The sequence below is a fragment of the Gracilinanus agilis genome, chromosome 2 (assembly GCF_016433145.1).
Source record: "Gracilinanus agilis isolate LMUSP501 chromosome 2, AgileGrace, whole genome shotgun sequence".
In the NCBI taxonomy this organism is placed as follows: domain Eukaryota; kingdom Metazoa; phylum Chordata; class Mammalia; order Didelphimorphia; family Didelphidae; genus Gracilinanus; species Gracilinanus agilis.
Window position 1 is genome coordinate 301,774,554 of NC_058131.1, and position 18,545 is coordinate 301,793,098.

At 38.8% G+C, this 18,545-nt stretch overlaps 1 protein-coding gene across 1 annotated transcript in view; it reads left to right on the forward strand.

The window, feature by feature from the left end:
• The window catches only part of ABCC11 (ATP binding cassette subfamily C member 11), a 77,562-nt gene that overhangs the window by 58,132 nt on the left and 885 nt on the right, over positions 1-18,545 (forward strand). Inside the window, exons 23-27 of the mRNA XM_044659727.1 lie at positions 10,143-10,232; positions 10,981-11,170; positions 11,825-11,984; positions 13,323-13,401; positions 13,653-13,766. Coding sequence (XP_044515662.1) covers positions 10,143-10,232; positions 10,981-11,170; positions 11,825-11,984; positions 13,323-13,401; positions 13,653-13,766 — 633 coding nt within the window. The remainder of the gene's footprint in view (positions 1-10,142; positions 10,233-10,980; positions 11,171-11,824; positions 11,985-13,322; positions 13,402-13,652; positions 13,767-18,545) is intronic.

Here is an 18,545-nt window from a genome sequence, read left to right on the forward strand (position 1 = left end):
AATTTATGTAAAAAGTGCTTTATAATTATTCTCATGTAGTTTCTGGGTTTGTTTTGGCAGGTATATTCCCAGGCATTTTATTCTATCTGTGATTATTTTAAATGGAATATCTCTATTTCTTCTTTCATGTCTTTGTTAGTGATATGTAAAAATGTTGATGATTTATATTGGTTTATTTATATGCTGCTATTTTGCTAACATTATTGATAGTTCCAACTAACTTTTTAGTTTAATATCTAGAATTTTCCACATATACCATCATGTCATCTGCAAACAGAGATTGCTTTATTATGTCTTTGTCCATTCTGATTTCTTCGGTTTCTTTTTTTCCTTATTACTATTGCTAGCATTTCTAATACTATGTTAAATAATATTGATAATAATGGACATTCTTGTTTCACTCCTGATCTTATTGGGGAGGCTTATAGCTTCTCTATATTAAAAATAACACTTGCTGATGGTGTTAGGTGGATGCTTCATATCATTTTAGGAAAAAAATCCATTTATTTTTCAGTGTTCTTAATAGGAATCAATTGTATTTTGTCAAAGGCTTTTTTTCTGCATCTATTGATACAGTCATATTTTTATTACTTTTGTTATTATCAATTATGCATGCAGTTTTCCTCATATTAAACCACCCCTATATTTCTGGTGTTTATTGCTGTGACTATTTAAAGGACTCTTACTCTGGAGAAAAAGAAGCACCCCAAGTTGTTTCATAGAATTACTGAATCTCAGCATCAGCAGGGACCTCAGTGGCCACCTAGTTCAACCCACCTCTGAAAGAGTCTCCTTTTATGCATTCCCATTCTACTTTGCCTCTTCTTGAAAAGCTCCTTTTGCTTGAGACTTACCGAGGCCAAATAACTACATCCTTCAAATAATCCTTCAAACCAGTTCTTCAAATAATACTCCTATGGCATGATACAAAGGCTTTCTGTTCCAGTTTTACTCTCCCCTACACCTCCTTTGTATGTCCTAAAGCTTACTAGTGCCCTTTCTTAAATGTGACACCAGGAATACTTGATATGCAAATACTAGACATGACCTCCCTTCATTTAGTCTAAAATTACACTGATATTTTGGGTTGCCATGTCAAACAGTTGAACAAATTAAGTTCTAGTTCAACTAGAGCCCCCAGACCTTTTTCACATGAATTGCTATGTAACCATACTTTTCCATATGAAATTGGAGTTTTGAACTCAAATATAAGTCTTTATATCTTTCACCTTTAAATTTTATCTCTTTAGATTAGATGGCTCATTGGATCATAGGTTTAGACCTGGAAAGGATTTAAATTCTATGTGGTCCATTTCCTTCATTTTACAAATGAGAAACTGAATTCAAGAGAGATTAAATGACTTGTCTAAGGTCACATAGATGTTAAGTGTCAGGATTTGAATTCGAACGTCTGTGTTTGTTTTAAATATAAATCTAGAACTCTTGATGTTTGGCTCAGTGTTCTAGCCTATTGATTTTTAGATTCTGACTGCTCTTGTCACCTACACATTTCATAAACACATCTACGTTTTTATCCAAATCACTGGTAAAAATGTTAAATAGCAAAGAGCCCCAAACAGAAGACAAAGAACTTTTCCAAATTGATATTAAACCCATTAAAGACTTCTCTTTGGGTTTGTAATACAGATTTAACCAAACACCTTTAATTTGTTAAGTTTTTACTACATGCCAAACACTGGGCTGGGTGCTAAGGAAAGAAAGACAAAAATGAAAACCAGTCCCTGTCTTTGAGCAGTTTACATTCTAAAGGAAAAGACAAGAAGTACATATATAACTCCATATACTACAAATATCAAGAGAATAAATACAAATACATAAAAAGTCATTAAATATATGTTTTTTTGGGAAGGAGAGCAATGGTAGGTGAGGGAATAAGGAGAGGTTTCATGCAGAAGATGGTGCTTGGGCTGCATTTTTTAAAAATTATTTTTATTTTATTGATTAATTATGAAAAATCTTCCATGGTTACATGATTCATATTCTTTCCCTCCTCTCCTCCCACCCCCCTCCCATAGTCAATGCACAATTCCACATGTGTCATTGATCAAGACCTATTTCCATATTATTGATATTTGCACTAGGGTGATAGTTTAGACTGAGTCTGCATCTCCAATCATGTCCCCATTGACCTATGTGTTCAAGCAGTTGTTTTTCTTCTGTGTTTCTACTTCCACAGTTCTTTCTCTGTATGTGGATAGTGTTCTTTCTCATAGGTCCCTCAGAAATGTTTTGGATTATTGCATTGCTGCTAGTAGAGAAATCCATTACATCGATTGTACCACAGTGTATCAGTCTCTGTGTACAATGTCCTTCTGGCTCTGCTCCTTTCACTCTGCATCAATTCCTGGGGGTCATTCCAGTTCGCATGGAATTCCTCCAGTTCATTATTCCTTGAGCATAACAGTATTCCTTCCCCAACAGATACCACAATTTGTTTAGCCATTCCCCAATCAAAGGGCATCCCTTTGTTTTCCAGTTTTTTACCACCACAAAGAGTGTGGCTATAAATATTTTTGTACAAGTCTTTTTCCTTATTATCTCTTTGGGGTACAAACCCAGCAGTGGTATGGTTGGCTCAAAGGATAGGCAGTCTTTTTTTTTTTTTTAAATTAAAACCCTTACCTTCCACCTTGGAGTCAATACTGTGTATTGGCTCCAAAGCAGAAGAGTGGTAAGGGCTAGGCAATGGGGGTTAAGTGACTTGCCCAAGGTCACATAGCTGGGAAGTGTCTGAGGTCAGATTTTGAACCTAGGACCTCCTGTCTCTAGGCCTGGCTACCCAGCTTCCCCCTAGGCAGTCTTCTAAAGTCCTTTGAGCATAATTCCAAATTGCCTTCTAGAATGGTTGGATCAATTCACAACTCTACCAGCAATGCATCATTGTCCCTATTTTGTCACATCCCCTCCAACCTTTATTACTTTCCTTTGTTAGCCAATCTGCTAGGCATGAGGTGGTACCTTGGAGTTGTTTTGATTTGCATTTCTCTAATTATAAGAGATTTAGAACACTTTCACGTGCTTATTGATAGTTTTGATTTCTTTATCTGAGAATTGCCTATTCATGTCCCTTGCCCATTTATCGGTTGGGGAATGGCTTGATTTTTTGTACAATTGATTTGAGCTGCATTTTTTTAAACCCTTACCTTCTGATTAATTTGGGAAAATGTTTTACATTATTGCACAAGTAAAATCTATATGAGATTGCATACCATCTCAAGGGAGGTAAGGCCTGGGGAAGAGGGAGAGAATTCAAGACAAGGTTTTTTGAAAAATATTAGAAACTGTTTTTACATGTAACTCTGGGGAAAAATAAAATTCAATACCAAATTAAATTTGATAAAATTTAATACAATTATAAAAAACCACCCTTACCTTCTGTCTTAGAATCAGTGCTGTGTACTTGTTCTAAGGCAGAAAAGCAGTAAGGGCTAGGCAATGGGGGACTTACCCAGGTCACATAGCTAAGAAGTCTGTGAGGCCCAGTTTGAACCCAGGACCTCCCTTCTCTAGGCTTGGCTCTCTATCCATTGAGCTACATAGCTACCCCCTTGAACTGCATCATAAAGAAGAGATTCTGTGAAACAGAAATAAGTAGGGCATTCCAGTCACATGAGATGGCCAGTACAAAGGTTTAGAGTTGGAAGATGTAGTGTTATGCACGGATAACAAAGAGATGACTAGTTTTGTCTGTATTGAAGAATGTAGGAGGGAAAGTAAATGCACAATGACGTTGGAAACATAGACTGGGACAAGGCTGTGAAAGACTTAAAAAACTAAAGAAAGGGGAGGCGGTAGCTAGGTGACTCAGTGGATAGAGGCTCAGAGATAGGAGGTCCTGGGTTCAAGTCTGGCCTCAGATACTTCCTAGCTGCGTGACCCTGGTCAAGTCACTTAACCCCCATTGCCTAGCTCTTACCACTCTTAGGCCTTAGAACCAATAGTTAGTATTGATTCTAAGACAGAAAATGAGGATTTAAAAAGAATATGAAAAAGAAGAACTCATATTTTATCACAAAGGAATCAGAATAGGAAGCTACTGGAGTAGATTAATTAAGGGAGTCAAACCGTCATATAAGCAATTAAAAAAATACTTTGTGATGGTGAGTAGGATGAATTGCAATAAGAAAGACTTGAGCCAGTCTGATCCATTAGGAGCCTGATGCAATAAGCCAGGCCCTGGCTTATAAGAGCTTGAACTAAAATGGTAACAGTGTGAATGCAGAGAAGAGGTAAGATGTAAGAGATGTTGTGGTGGTAGAAATGGCAAGTTTTGGTAGCCGATACAGAATAAGGGATAACATTGAGAGAATGGAAGAATGATTGTACCTTTGACAAAGGGAAAAGTTTTAAAGGTTGTAGGCAGGGGAGATAAGGAGTTCGATTTTGGACATGTTGGATTTGAGATGTTTCCAAAACATCTGATTTGAAGGCTGATATGACACTAAAGTTCAGGAGTGAGACGGAGGCTGGATATATGGATGTGAGGGTCAGATGTAAACCCATTGGAGCTGATGTGGTTACCAAAAAAGAGAACACAGAGGCAGAGGAGAAGGCCTAGCACAGAACCTTGGAATGAATTACACTCAGGCAGCATGATATGAGCCAGTAAAGGAGACTGAAAAGAAAGAGTGGTTAGATGGGTAGGTGGTGAACCAGGAGAGTAATGCCTCAAAAACTCAAAGAGATGAATGTGTGGGAGAAGATGGTTAACAGCATTAAATGAAGCATCCAGGTTGAGTCTAAAAACCTGTCACAAAAAGCAATAAGATTAGTCTGGCATGACCTCTTCTTGATGAAGTCATACTGGCTTTTTATGACACTACTTCCCTTTATTGATGTTTACTAGCCATTCCATTAATAATATGCCCTGGAATTTTGCCAGGAATAGAAGTTAATGGACACAAACTTTGCAGCCTTCACTGTCTTCCACCTTTATTCTTTTGAAACTAGGTGATACTTTTCTCCTCATGTCCTGAAGTATGCTTCCTCTTCTCTAAGACCTATCAAAGAACACTGATAGTGGTTCTCAACAACCACATCTGCCTGCTCTTTTGCCCAAAGATATAATTCATCTGGGCCTTATCCTAAGGAGTGAGGTGATCTCTCACTATCTCCCTACTTATCTTTCCTATTCATTCCCTGTCAGCTCTTTTCTGTTCTACCCTTTCCATTCCAAAGATCATTTTTCCTTGGCAGAGAAACAGGATAAATAAGAGTAAAGCAGTTCTACTTTCTTTCTCTCTGTTATCCATTAGTCAGTCTCATCCTCCCTGAGCAGCACCTTCATCCCTGGTATCCTCTCTCTGTCTCTGTCTCTGTGTCTTTCTCTGTGTCTTTCTCTCTCTCTGTCTCTGTCTCTCTGTCTCTCTGTCTCTGTCTGTCTGTCTGTCTCTTTCTCTCTGTCTCTGTCTCTGACTGCCTGTCTGTCTGTCTGGCTCTTTCTCTCTCTGTCTCTGTCTGTCTGTCTCTGTCTCTCTGTCTGTCTGTCTGTCTGTCTCTTTCTCTCTCTCCCCCTTCTTAGTAATAACTCTTAAGACAGAAAATCAAGGGGTTAAGTGACTTGCCCAGTGTCACACATGTTTAAGAAACTTTTTGTTTTTCTTACCTTTCCTGGTCAGCCTTAACTTATTCTTAGTTTTAGTATGCCAGATCTTTTCCTTATAGGAACTGTACCATACTTTTGGGATTAATCTTCTATGACCATTTCCTTCCCTTTCCTCCATCTTCTATTCATATATTTAAAATTAAGTTTATCTATTAATTTATTTAATTTAGAATATTTTTCCATGGTTATATGAATCATATTCTTTCCCTCCCATCCTCCCCCCCCCTTGTAGCCAGTAAGCAATTCCACTGGGTTTTACATGTGTCATTATTGATCAATACCTATTTCCATATTATTAATAGTTGCACTGGGGTGATCACTTAGCATCTACATCACCAATCATAACCCCATTGAAACATGTGATCAAGGAGTTGTTTTTCTTCTGTGTTTCTATTTCCACAGTTCTTTCTCTGGATGTGGATAGTGTTCTTTCTCATAAATCCCTCAGGATTGTCCTGGATTATTGCATTGTTGCTAGTACAGAAGCCCATTACATTCGATTTTGCCACAGTGTATCAGTCTCTGTGTACAGTGTTCTCCTGGTTCTGGTCCTTTCAATCTGCATCAATTCCTGGAGGTCATTCCAGTTCACATGGAATTCCTCCAGTTCATTATTCCTTTTAGCACAATAGTATTCCATCATCAACAGATACCACAATTTGTTCAGCCATTCCCCAATTGAAGGACATACCCCCATTTTCCAGTTTTTGCCACCACAAAAAGTGCAGCTATAAATATTTTTGTACAAGTCTTTTTCCTTATTATCTCTTTGGGTTTTATACTTTTTTTGAAGGAAAAAACTTTTCATTAAGGCAAGGTAAAACATTATTAAATATTCTACAGTTGGCAAAGAGTTCTGAAAGATGAAACTAAGGTTCCCTTTCTATATCATGACTTCTTCTCAGATGTATGACTTATAACCTGAATTCTTTACCAGTTCCTTTTTTTTTTTTACCCAATTGGTCTGCAGGGCAGTCCAGTAATAATATTGCTTCTGTTTCTGCTTCTATTGATCTTTACCCAGATGCTTTCTGTCATGATCCTCTTCCTCTAGTTCCTGGATTTCCACACATGAGTATATCTTAATTTAAAAAATTGATCAAACATTAATCACAAACATTTATGAAGTGAATATTGTGTACCAGACACTGTGTTAATTGTTGAGGATACAAAGACAAAAACAATGGAATAAATTCTGTCCTTGAGGCATTTTTATTCTATTAAGAAAAACATACACATATGATTATATATAATACATGCAAAATGGTTTGGAGAAGAAAAGCACCAGTAGCTGGAGGGTGGGGGACAGGGAGGAAAATCAGGGAAGGCTTCATGTAGCTGTATCTTGAAGGAAGTCAAAGACTCTGACCTTAAAGTGAGGGGTGAGTATATTTTAGGCATGGGCAGTGGCCAGTGCAAAAGGACAGAGATGGGAAATGAAGCATCTGAAGGAATAACAAGAAAACCAGGCTGGCTGCACCAAGGAGTGTAAGAATGGGAATAATATGTAATGAGGTTGGAAATGTAGTTTGGGGAAAAGTCATGAAGATGTATAAAAAAAATAGTTCATATTTGATCCTAGAAGCAATAGGAGCCACACTGAAGTTTCTTGAGTAAGCGAGTGACAAGGTCAAACCTTCTCTTAAAGATTACTTGGGCTGCTGGTATAGAGGATAGACTGAAATGAGGAGAGGCTTGAGGCAAGGAAGCCCATTAGGGGCTATTGTGCTAGTTTAGGTAAGAGGTAAGGAGGACCTAAGCAAAGGTGGTGGCTGTGTGGTTAGAAAGAAAGTAATAAATGAAAAAGGGTAGAAACAGCAAGATCTGGCTGTTTGGATATATGGAGTGAAATCAATGATAATATTCTAAGCCTGTGAACCTGGGAGACTACATGGGGGGAGGCAGGGAAGGGTAGAAGAATAGGTTTATGGGTGGACAGGAGGAGAGGGAGATGAGTTCTTTTGAGTTTGAAATGTCTATGGGGCATCCAGTTTGAAATGTCTAATCAGGAGTTGGTGATGATATAGGATGAAAGCTTAGAAGGGACTGAACAATATGGACAGATTTGGGAGTCATCTGCACAGAGGTAGTAACTCAACAGCTGGGAATTATGAAGAGACCAAGTGGGAGAGTGTAAAGAGAGAGGAGATAGCCCAGGCATACACCTAAGATTAGGGGGTATGATATGGATGAAGAACCAGCAAAGGATACAGAGAGAGACTGATATCCTGATTCACAGCAAGTGCTTTCTCTAAAATGTTACATAATACAAACTTCCTTTTAATTTCCAATTTCCCACTCTATAATTCTTTTGCTTTTTGTTCTGATTTCTTTGGGTCTCTTTTATAATGCCTACCATTTCTATAGTGCTTTAAAGTTTGCAGAATGTTTTACAAATATTATCTTATTTTATCTTTAAAACAACCCTGAGAGGTAGGTGATATTATCCCCTTTTTACATATGAGAAAACTAAGGCAGACAGAGGTGGTCGAGTGATTTTCCCAGGGTCACAGCTAGTAAGTGTCTGAGGCTGGATCTGAATACAAGTCTTTCTGACTCCAGGTCCATTATCGACCTCAGCACTTGTGCAATTTGTACATAGACTCAAAGAATCTTAGTGATAGATGGGCCCTTAGAGATTATCTAATTATTTCTATAACAATACTACTCTACAATTATCCTTGTTATATTCTCTCTCTCTCTCTCTCTCTCTCTCTCTCTCTCTCTCTCTCTCTCTCTCTCTCTCTCTCTCTCTCTCTCTCTCTCGCTTTTTTCCCCACTTACCTTCCATCTTAGAATCAATACTGTGTGTTGGTTCCAAGGCAGAAGAGCAGTAAGGCGTAGGCAAAGGGGGTTGTCACACAGCTAGGAAGCCAAATCTTCTTTCTTCTACTTTCCCCTCTTTTTACTGATCCTGTGCCTGGAGACCAGGTTGCTCAAGTCAAATCCTCCTTCCAGTTGATAGCCCTTCGGATATGAAGGCAGTCTGTGTCTGGTCTTTGTTCCCTTTTACAACGGCTTCTCTTTTGTTCATCTCTGGTTCTTTGAATTTATTTTCAGTTGGCAGGGTCTTCAGGCTTCTCGGCATCCTGGCCACCATCATCTCTGGATTACAACAATAGAGAAGTCTGTAGTCCTCCTGGGGTGGGTGTAGAGGATAGGGTACAGAATTTCTCTCCCAAGACCTGTCAATAGCAATTGAACCTAGGACTTCATTGGTAGAGGAAACACCCAGAGAAAGACATTCTTATCAGTGTTGCTTGGTGCCTTCTGTTTGCCTAAATCCACTGGAGAAGGAAATGGCAAACCACTCCAGTATCTTTGTCAAGAAAACCTCATGATGAGTATTGGTGTTCTATGGTCCAAGGGGTCATGAAGAGGGGGACATAATTGAACAAAGGAACAGCAACAACCTTCTTTACAACTGATAGGTTTAGAGAGTTGCCTGGGGCTATACCTGACAATATTTTTCTTATGTGAACTGCAATGAGAGCATAGTTCAAAGGCAGGAGGAGACTCCTCTAGAAGAGATAAAGAAGGCTCTGAGCTGTAAGGATGAGTGCTCCCCCCCTGTATGTTCAAGACATAAGCTTTCCAATTGGGGGTCTGTTTGTTGAGGATGGAGCAGAGAGCTCTGGCTTGTCCCAGGGAACACAAAGTTACCTCTGCCCTTGAGAGGGTAATTCATTAACTCTTCTCTAAAGTGTGAGGTGCTTTTTCTCCAGTTGGCTTGGAGTTTGTTTTCTCTGAGATCTATTTTACTTTAAGAGGTAAAAGAACTCAGTGTCCTCATGCATTCACGTTCCACTCTGCCCTGTGCTCCCAGATCTATCAGCTTTAGAGCATATACAGAAAAGGCACCAGACAGATACAACACACACTCCTGTATAGACACTACATAGACTGACATTCACACACCTGTACTCATAACCACACAACTACATATACATTATACATACTCACACTTACACAGATACCCATCTTCTGGATGTGTACATTCATAGGCATGTAGGTGCCTGCCAATATGACATGCATATAAATACTTCTTCCCATAAATCTTGTGTTGTTCCCCACATTAGCTGGCCAGAGCTCCCTGCTATTCCAAGAGAGTGCCCATGATCCGGAGTCTTTCACTCATTCTGGAGGAGGCTGTCAAACCTTCTGCCTCTTCCTATTTTACCTGCCCTTCAGAACTGCTCTACCTCTGCCATGAAGCCTTTTATTCCTTTTAATCTGGGGACCTTAATTTAATGTGAAAAAAAATGAAAAGAACAACTGATTCTCAGTTCTGTTTTTTTTTACAACCTATGCAATTGTGAGGTCACCATCATCTTGGGACTCTATTTTTCTAATCTGTAAAATGAGGGAATTGGAATATATGACCTCTGGGTCCTTTTTATTTCTGAAATCCCATGATTCTCCTTTAGGAATTGGGAGTGGTAGAATATCTCATCCCTACCTGTATGGGATAAGGAAAGACTTATACTTACAGTATGGCATTTCTTGTTGATTCCAGTTGGCTTCAAATTTTCAAGCTTGTGTCAGGTTGGGTTCAGAAACAGAAGCCAGGTTTACTTCTGCTGAGAGGATGCTCCAATATGTGAAGGTAGGATGATTCAGCGTAGAGAACTGCTATATGATCTTTTAAAAAAGTCAATCAACTTACATTTATTTATAAAAGGAGGTAAAAGTAATCTTTGGTACCTGACCATCTCTCTTTGCTCCAACCTTCCCCATCCCAATGCCCTGTGCATAATGCTCCCAACAACCCAGGGCAGCCTACAGTTCTACAAATTTTCATTTAGTCTCATTCTTGTATTTCCCCCCCTACCATTAAAATGCAATTCTTTCAGTCATACTAATTGTCTGGAGACAGATTAAATCCAATAAAGTGATCTATTCAAATAGGCCAATGTGTTATCCTTCCAGGTATATCCTTGACCAGACCTTTGACCAGTTAAAATGCCGCAATGAATGATTTTTTAAAAACCCTTACCTTCCATCTTAGAATCAATACTATGTATTGGTTCTAAGGCAGAAGAGCAGTAAGGGCTAGGCAATGGGGGGTTAAGTGACTTGCCCAGGGTCACACAGCTAGGAAGTATCTCAGGTCAGATTTGAACCCAGGACCTGGCTCTCAATCTACTGAGCCATCTAGCTGCCCCTTGAATGATTTTTAATTGTGGAGATTTCAGGCTATTACTAGAAATAGTTGGGGAGAGGTGAAGGGTACAAAGGAATATTTTAGCACTACCTAAATCATAGCTTGTTAACATTTGACCAGAGGCTACCACCCTAAGGTTTGGGAGAAAGGAGTTATAATAATCACTTTCTTTTTCTTTTAAAAAATAAAGCTGGCTGTTCCTGAGGCCCCTTTACACATCAGAGGGGTGAGCTGCCCTCCAGGGTGGCCACAGCAAGGGCAAATAACCTTCAAGAATTATCAGATGAAATACAGAGACAATTCACCAATAGTTCTCAATGACATCAACCTGACCTTTCACAGCCAAGAAGTGGTGGGCATCGTGGGAAGAACAGGCTCTGGTGAGGGATCCCTTGGCCACCCTTTTGCCCATGTCCTTTGTGAATCTGCAGATATTCAGGGGGTAAAAGTCAGCACCTGTTGGACCCCCTTTTGTTATTTCTTCTTACTTTCTTTCCTTATTCCATAGAGTTCACAAACATGAGAGATGAAAGGGACTTGAGGGTCAGAGAGGGAATATTACTTGACCAAGGTTACATGGCTTGTAAGGAGCAGAGCCAGGACCAAAATCTGGGTCCTTTTTGGTCTGCCTTTTAGTCCAGTTTTTTCTCCACTGTAGATCTTGCTGTTTTTCTTCTTGACTAGTTATTCAAAGTACTTTCTACCCTCCTAATGCCATGAGGGCAGGAACCCTGCCTTACTCAAATTTGAACTCTCCACCCTTGCTTAGGATGATATCACATATGCTGTAGATAATTTTGTTCTTTTTAACTGAATTAACTATTTGTTGACTCAAAACCCTGGGCTCATACAGATTCAATGAAACAAATAGTCTCTACCTACTGGTCCCCCCATATACAATGAGTAGTTCAGTAAAGTTTCCCTGTGGAAGTGGTTAACTAGGTCACTGTGTGGGATTTGGATTTCCAACAAGAGCCAATGATGGACTTCAGTATGAAGTGATAACATGATAATTTTACTCCTCACTCCTACAGGAAAGTCCTCCTTAGCAGTGGCTTTATTCCGGCTGGTCGAGCCTGCTGCTGGCAGTATCTTCATTGATGATATTGACATCTGTAGCCTTGGCTTAGAGGATCTGCGCTCTAAGCTGTCAGTCATCCCTCAGGATCCTGTTCTGCTATCGGGCACGATAAGGCAAGAGCTGCCCCATGCTCACTAAACCCTGAAGCAGCAGAGCTAGAATTTGGTCTAATGCAGCAAGCCTTTGTTCAGCACTTAATATGTACCAAGCACTATATATAAATGCTAGAGATACATGGGCAAAAAGGAAAACATTTTTTGCCCTTCAGAAATGTAAAGGGCACGACCATAAGAGGCATCTAGTCCAGTGCTGGTAAACCTTTTAGAAATGGCATGCCGGGCCCCATCCCCATCCCACTTCCCAGACTGAGTGCTGTGCCAGCCCCCTCCCCCTCCCACAGAGACCATATGCCATGCCTCTCCCCTCCCACATGCTGGGTATGCATGCCTCCCCTTACTTCACACAGGGGAGGGAGAAAGCACTCCAACTGGGCAGCTGGGCAGAGGGGCAGGTGAAGTGAGGAATGTCCTCAGTGAGTGTAGAGAGGGAGAGGGGAGTGGTCCAAGCACTCTGCTCCCCTCCAGCTCTGTTGTCTGTGAACCTCCCACCTTGCCCCCTGTGTGCTCCCATTGGCTGCTGAGTGTAGGGGCGGGGCATGTGAAAAAATGTCATCTGGTAAGATGGAGAGGGGGAGGGGAGCAGCTCTACCTGAGACCCTCTGCTTTTCTGATAATGAACTCTTGGGGGGTGGGGAGGGTGGTTGAATAACCACAGAGAGTGCATTGTGTGCTATCTTTGGCACCTGTGCCATAGGTTTGCCATCACTAATCTAGTTCATCATCCTTCCCCCTGTTTTACAGGGGAAGAAACTTAATTTCAGAAAAAGGAAAAGCCAGGTCTATAACCCAGATTTCCCAGTCCAGTTCCTTCCTTCCTTCCTTCCTTCCTTCCTTCCTTCCTTCCTTCCTTCCTTCCTTCCTTCCTTCCTTCCTTCCTTCCTTCCTTCCTTCCTTCCTTCACCATTTATAAGTTAAAACACCTGACTCCCTATGAGGCTAGTGAATGATATCCAGAATGACTGATATCCTTACCTTCTCTCTTAGAATCAATATTAAGCACAGTTCCAAGGCAGAAAAGAGGTAAGGGCTAGGCAGCTGGGGATTAAAATGACTTACCTAGGTTCAACATAACTAGGAAATATCTGAATTCAAATGTGAACCCAGGACTTCCTGACTGTATCTGCTGAGACGCCTAACTGCCCCATTCTAGTGCTCTTTTCACTAGATTATGCTGACTTCCCTCAGGAAAATGTTTATAGTATTGGGTAAGCCGCATGAACAAATGAACCACCTTTGAGATAAGGGTACAAATGGACCCAACATTAGCTGCCTGGTTTTCCTTATCATGCTTTACTGATATTGTTGAAAAAGTATCTCTTTGTCATATGGCAGGTTCAACTTAGACCCTTTTGAAAAGTATACTGATGAGCAAATCTGGCAAGCTTTGGAAAGAACTTGCTTGACTAAGACAGTGAGTAACTACAAACACCAAAATCTTTTTATTTTATTTTATTTTTAACAAATGGACTGTTCTTTGGAAGACTTGAGAGGGGTTGCTATGGTCTAACTTACACTGCCTTTCTGGAAGATGCTTTGAGGACAAACCAAACTATGTCCAGATGGCAATGAATGTATAAGTAAAGGATGGATGAGGTAGAGTCTGCCTCTGCTCTTCTTTCTGGGGGTGGTGCTCAGAGTAACACTTGTATCTTTGTGTGGCAGATCTCAAAATTCCCAGAAAAACTGCTAGCTGAAGTTGTGGAAAATGGTGGAAACTTCTCGGTTGGGGAAAGGCAACTTCTTTGTATAGCTAGAGCCCTTCTTCGCAATTGCAAGGTAAGGAAGGAGCAAAGAAAGATCATAGGCTCATAACTCTTGATTTAGAAAGGACCATCAAAGTTGTCTATTCCAGCTCCTGGAATTTTACATTTGAGAAAATTACAACTCAGAAAGATTAAGTAACTTGCCTATTTGAACTATGTTAGTAGCAGAACCTAGATTCTAACCTAGAGTCTTTGATTACAAATCTAGCACTCTTTGGAGCATATGCTATTGATGTCAGAACTGCCATTAAGAGATGGAGTCAAAATGGTATAATAGCAGGAAGGTGTATGGTCAAGTTCTACCTTACACCTCCAAAGAAATATAGAAAATGCATTAGAATGAATCCTAATCTGAAAATAAAAAGCAAGAGGAGAACAAAACAAAACAAAAAGCACAGTAAATCATTTTTTTCAGCCCAAATTAGCATAGGGACAAAGCCAGAGAGATATGTAGGTACTAGGAATGCAGTCTAGCCAATAACAGCCATTTTTAATGCAGGTAGAAGCTGTACTCTAGCACAAGAAGAGTTCCCAAGTCCAGCACAAAGGGGTCTAAACTTGTGTAGAAATAGATGCCATCTGGCACTCTTACCATAAGTCTAGAGTGAACTAAAAGAAACCTGCACGGAGAGGTAGCATTCTAGATTTTGGAGCATCCAAGGGCTTTAGGTTGTGTATGGAGGAAAGAGTAAGTTCAGAAGCAAGCAACAGCTGTGTAGATCTGACCCAGGAATAGTATGAGTTCTCAGCTTCTAGTCCAGTATGAAACTTTTAGAGGAATTTTCAGGGCAGGAATCCCAGGAGACTGCTGTTCTATCACTCTGTATCTGCAGAGATTTCTAGATGGCTGATAGTCGCTGGGTCCAGCAGCAGTCTATTGTAAGTCCAGACAGGTATGTTGCTCAGACTCAAACCCAAATCTGGAATTTGCCAATCTTTCTAAATATGATTGGAAGGGCAATGATCAAACTGTGCCTTGGCTCAGATCACTTTGAGAGCACTGAAATCTTTAGGACCCTAGTAGGAGTTAACCTAGAGATCCTAGAAAAATACAACTCTCCATACCCCAAGAAAGCAGCACCAGAATCCTACTTTAAAAACCTTTAATGATGATAGGTACTCTTAGGATAAAAATAAGATAAAAAAGAAAAAGAGAATAACTCTGAAACATCTATCATCAAAGCCTCCAAAGGGAAACATAGCTTATATATAAGCTCAACTAGAATTCCTGGAAAAAGATTAAGTAAAAGTTTTTTTTTAAAGAGTTTTTTAAAAATATATATATTTTAGCTAAATGAAATGAGAGGACTAGAGGAGAAAACTGGAAAAGAAATGAGAGATATAAAGAAATAATTGAAAAGGGAATTAAAAGTTTGTCATAAGAAGTACAAAACAAACACCCTGAAAATCAGACCTAAAAAAGGGAAGAAAATGTAAGATATCACATAATATAAACAACTACCTTGGAAAGGAGAGCAAGATGAAATAATTTAAGTATCATTGATTGGCCTGAAAGCCATAATCAAAATAAACAAATAAAAAGGAAACATAGACATCATATTTCAAGAAACCATTAATAAAAACTCCTACCCAAATGTTTTAGAAATAATGGGTAAAGTAGAAACAGAATCCACTAACCATCTCCTGAAATAAACTCTCAAAGGACAACTCACAGGAGCATTAGAGGCCAAATCCAGAGCTTCCAGTGCAAAGAAATTTTACAAGCACTCAGAAAGAACAAACTTAAATACTAAGGAGCCACAAGCAAAATCACACATGATTTAGTAACCACCACTATCAAGGAACAAAGAACTTGAAATATAATAATCCAGAAGGCAAAGAATATGAACTTATAGTCAAGAATAACTTACCCAGCAAAGCTGAATATAATCAGAGCATCTAGTAGTTCAGTGGATAGAGTGTCAGGGCTGTAGTTGGGAGGACCTGAATTCAAATATAGCCTCAAATATTTCCTAGCTGTGTGACCTTATGCAAGTCACTTTAACCTCTGTTACCTAGTTCTTACTGCTCTTCTGCCTTGGAATCAGTACTTAGTATTGATTCTAAGAAAGACGGTAAGGATTTGGAAAAAACCCCAACAAACTAAATAATCCTTCCAAGGGAAAAACAATGAAACTAATCAAGTAGAAGACTTCAAGCATTTTTGATGATAAGACCAATCTTACATAAACACTTTGAAATGCAAATACAGAGAAACATAAAAAGGTAATATGAGTGAATAATCATCAGAAACTAAACAACACTAAACTGTTTACATTGTGATGTGAGGAGATGATGCGTGTGTCCCCCTCAGAACTCAATCATCATAGTCATAGGCATTTAGACAAAGGGTCGAGAAGTGGTTTTTTTATTATCTTAAAAGAAGTATGGAAAAGAACAGAATGAACAATACACACTAGAGAGAAAAAAGGGAGAGAAGGATGGGGGAAACTATCTCACATAATTGGAGTATTCAAACAGAAGTTTATACAACAAGGAAGTAGGAGTGAGGGGAGTGTGCAACAAGTGATACTCTCATCTAAAATGGAAGAAGGGAAGTATACACATGAGTAATTTGGTACAGAAATATATTTCATTCAATAGGGAAACATGAAGAAAAGGAGAGGATGAAAGGAAGGGAAGAAGGGGGATAAACTAAGAGAGGGATCAGTCCTAAGACAAACAAATTATAACTAAAGATGTACAAAAATGTTTATAGGAACTCTTTTGTAGTGATAATGAATTGGACAATTAAGGGTTGCCCATCAATTAGGCAACAGTAGAATAAGCTATGGTATATAAGTGGGATTGAATACTATTGTACCATAAGAAATGATATAGGAAATGATTTCACAGAAATCTGGGAAGCTATATGAAGAGATTCAGAGTGAAGTATGCAGAAGCAGGACAATTTATACAATAACAACATTGTAAAAATATATAGCCTTGAAAGATTCAGAATTCTTATTCTTCTGTACAATGCAATGGCCAGTTATGATTCCAGAAGGCTGAAGATGAAACAGGTTACTGGCCTCCTGATAGGGAAGTGTCTTTGAGACCTAAACAATTTTTTTACTTTGTTTATCTGTCTATTTATCTCCTTTACTCTTATTTGGTCAGACTTATTAAATTTGTCCAAGTTCTCTAATCTATAGAGAAGTAAGATGTATTATTCTTAAAAATTAATTTTTTGTGGTTACATTGAAATTCTCAGGTACCTCTGTCCCTTTCTCTTTCCCCTCCTCATACTTGAGAAGGTATCATTTGATCAAAAAATGCATGTATAAACTATGCCTTTTGTATTTCTTTTTATCAGTTCTTTATAGGTAGACACTCACAGATTATTGTTCAAAGATTAATTCTGTAGCTGGATATAATATTCTCTTGGTTCTACTTGGAAAGTTTTTAAAATTTCATATTGTTCTTTTCACAAGATGCATTATTTGTCAGTAATAATGACAGTAATTTGTTTGGGATTGTTTTGGGTACAGATCTATGGTTTCATCAGCAATATATATGTGAAAACTCACTCCATCAATGAAGATGAGCAAGTTTGAGATGGTTTTGTGGGAGCACTGATATAACCCATATATATCAGAAATAGGTCTTGAAATCAGATCATCCTAAATTCAAGACCAGTCTTCCACCCACTGTACCATTTTGCCCCTTAACAATGTGATATAATAATAATATAATTTGTTATAATAATAATCCTTTGAATTTTCCTTAATTCTATTTTTCAAAATTCTTTCTTATACTTACTTCACTAATCTGGGAAGTAGAGATTACTATAACATTTCACAAATAAGGAAACTGAGGCACATTTTCTCCAAGGTTTTTTTTTTTTTTGTGATTCAGGTCAGGATCAGAACTTAGATCTTTGTATTTTTAATGTAGTACATACTTCCCTTTATAACACTTGTCTTTATTTACTATTCACCTTTCACTTCATGGTATTAAGTAGGATTCAATTTTAGTTCTTTCCAGCAACCCACCCCATCCTGTAGTTATGACTCCTTAGGGCATGAAGTAACTTACACACTTAATGACATAAGCAATCTTATTCATTGGCAGCCAACCAAGAGTGGGTCAGTGTGCACTCTGAACCAAAATTCGTATTGTTGATAACTGTAGCGATATCACAGTCATATACTATTAGGCATGTCCCCAAACACCATAGGAACTGTTTCCTCCCCATACACCCCCACACCATACATACATACACCTTTCTCTTACAGTCATGACCCTGTTTTCCCCCTGCTGATAAAGAACCCACTATACTGGGCATCAGTAATTCACCTTTAACAAATGAGTTTACCTTTGGGTTAAAGGTACAAAGTGTTATGTGAACTCTAAGGTGGAAAGATTATTACTGATTGGGGATCTCAGGGAAAATTTAAAAGAAATATCATTTAAATTGACTAAGTCAGGTAGATCAATAGACTAAGAGGAGAAGAAGTACATTTCATACATAAGGATACTGTTAGCAAAAGCAAGGAAGTGGGAAAATATAGGGAGTATTCAGGGGACCAAAAAATATTCTTGTTAGGCGGGATTATAGAGTATATGGAGGTGGGTGATGTGAAATAAGGTTGAAAATGTAGAATGGTGCCAGATTTTGTCTGCTTTGAATGCCAGGTGGAAGTTTGAATTTTATTCAGTAGGCAATAAAGGAAGTACTGAAGATTTTAGAGCAGAAAATTAATATGGTAATTTATTTGCATAAGGACAGTTTAAGTTTTTTCCTTTATATAATTTTAGACAAATAGGAAGAAAGCATATTGGAAGCAAG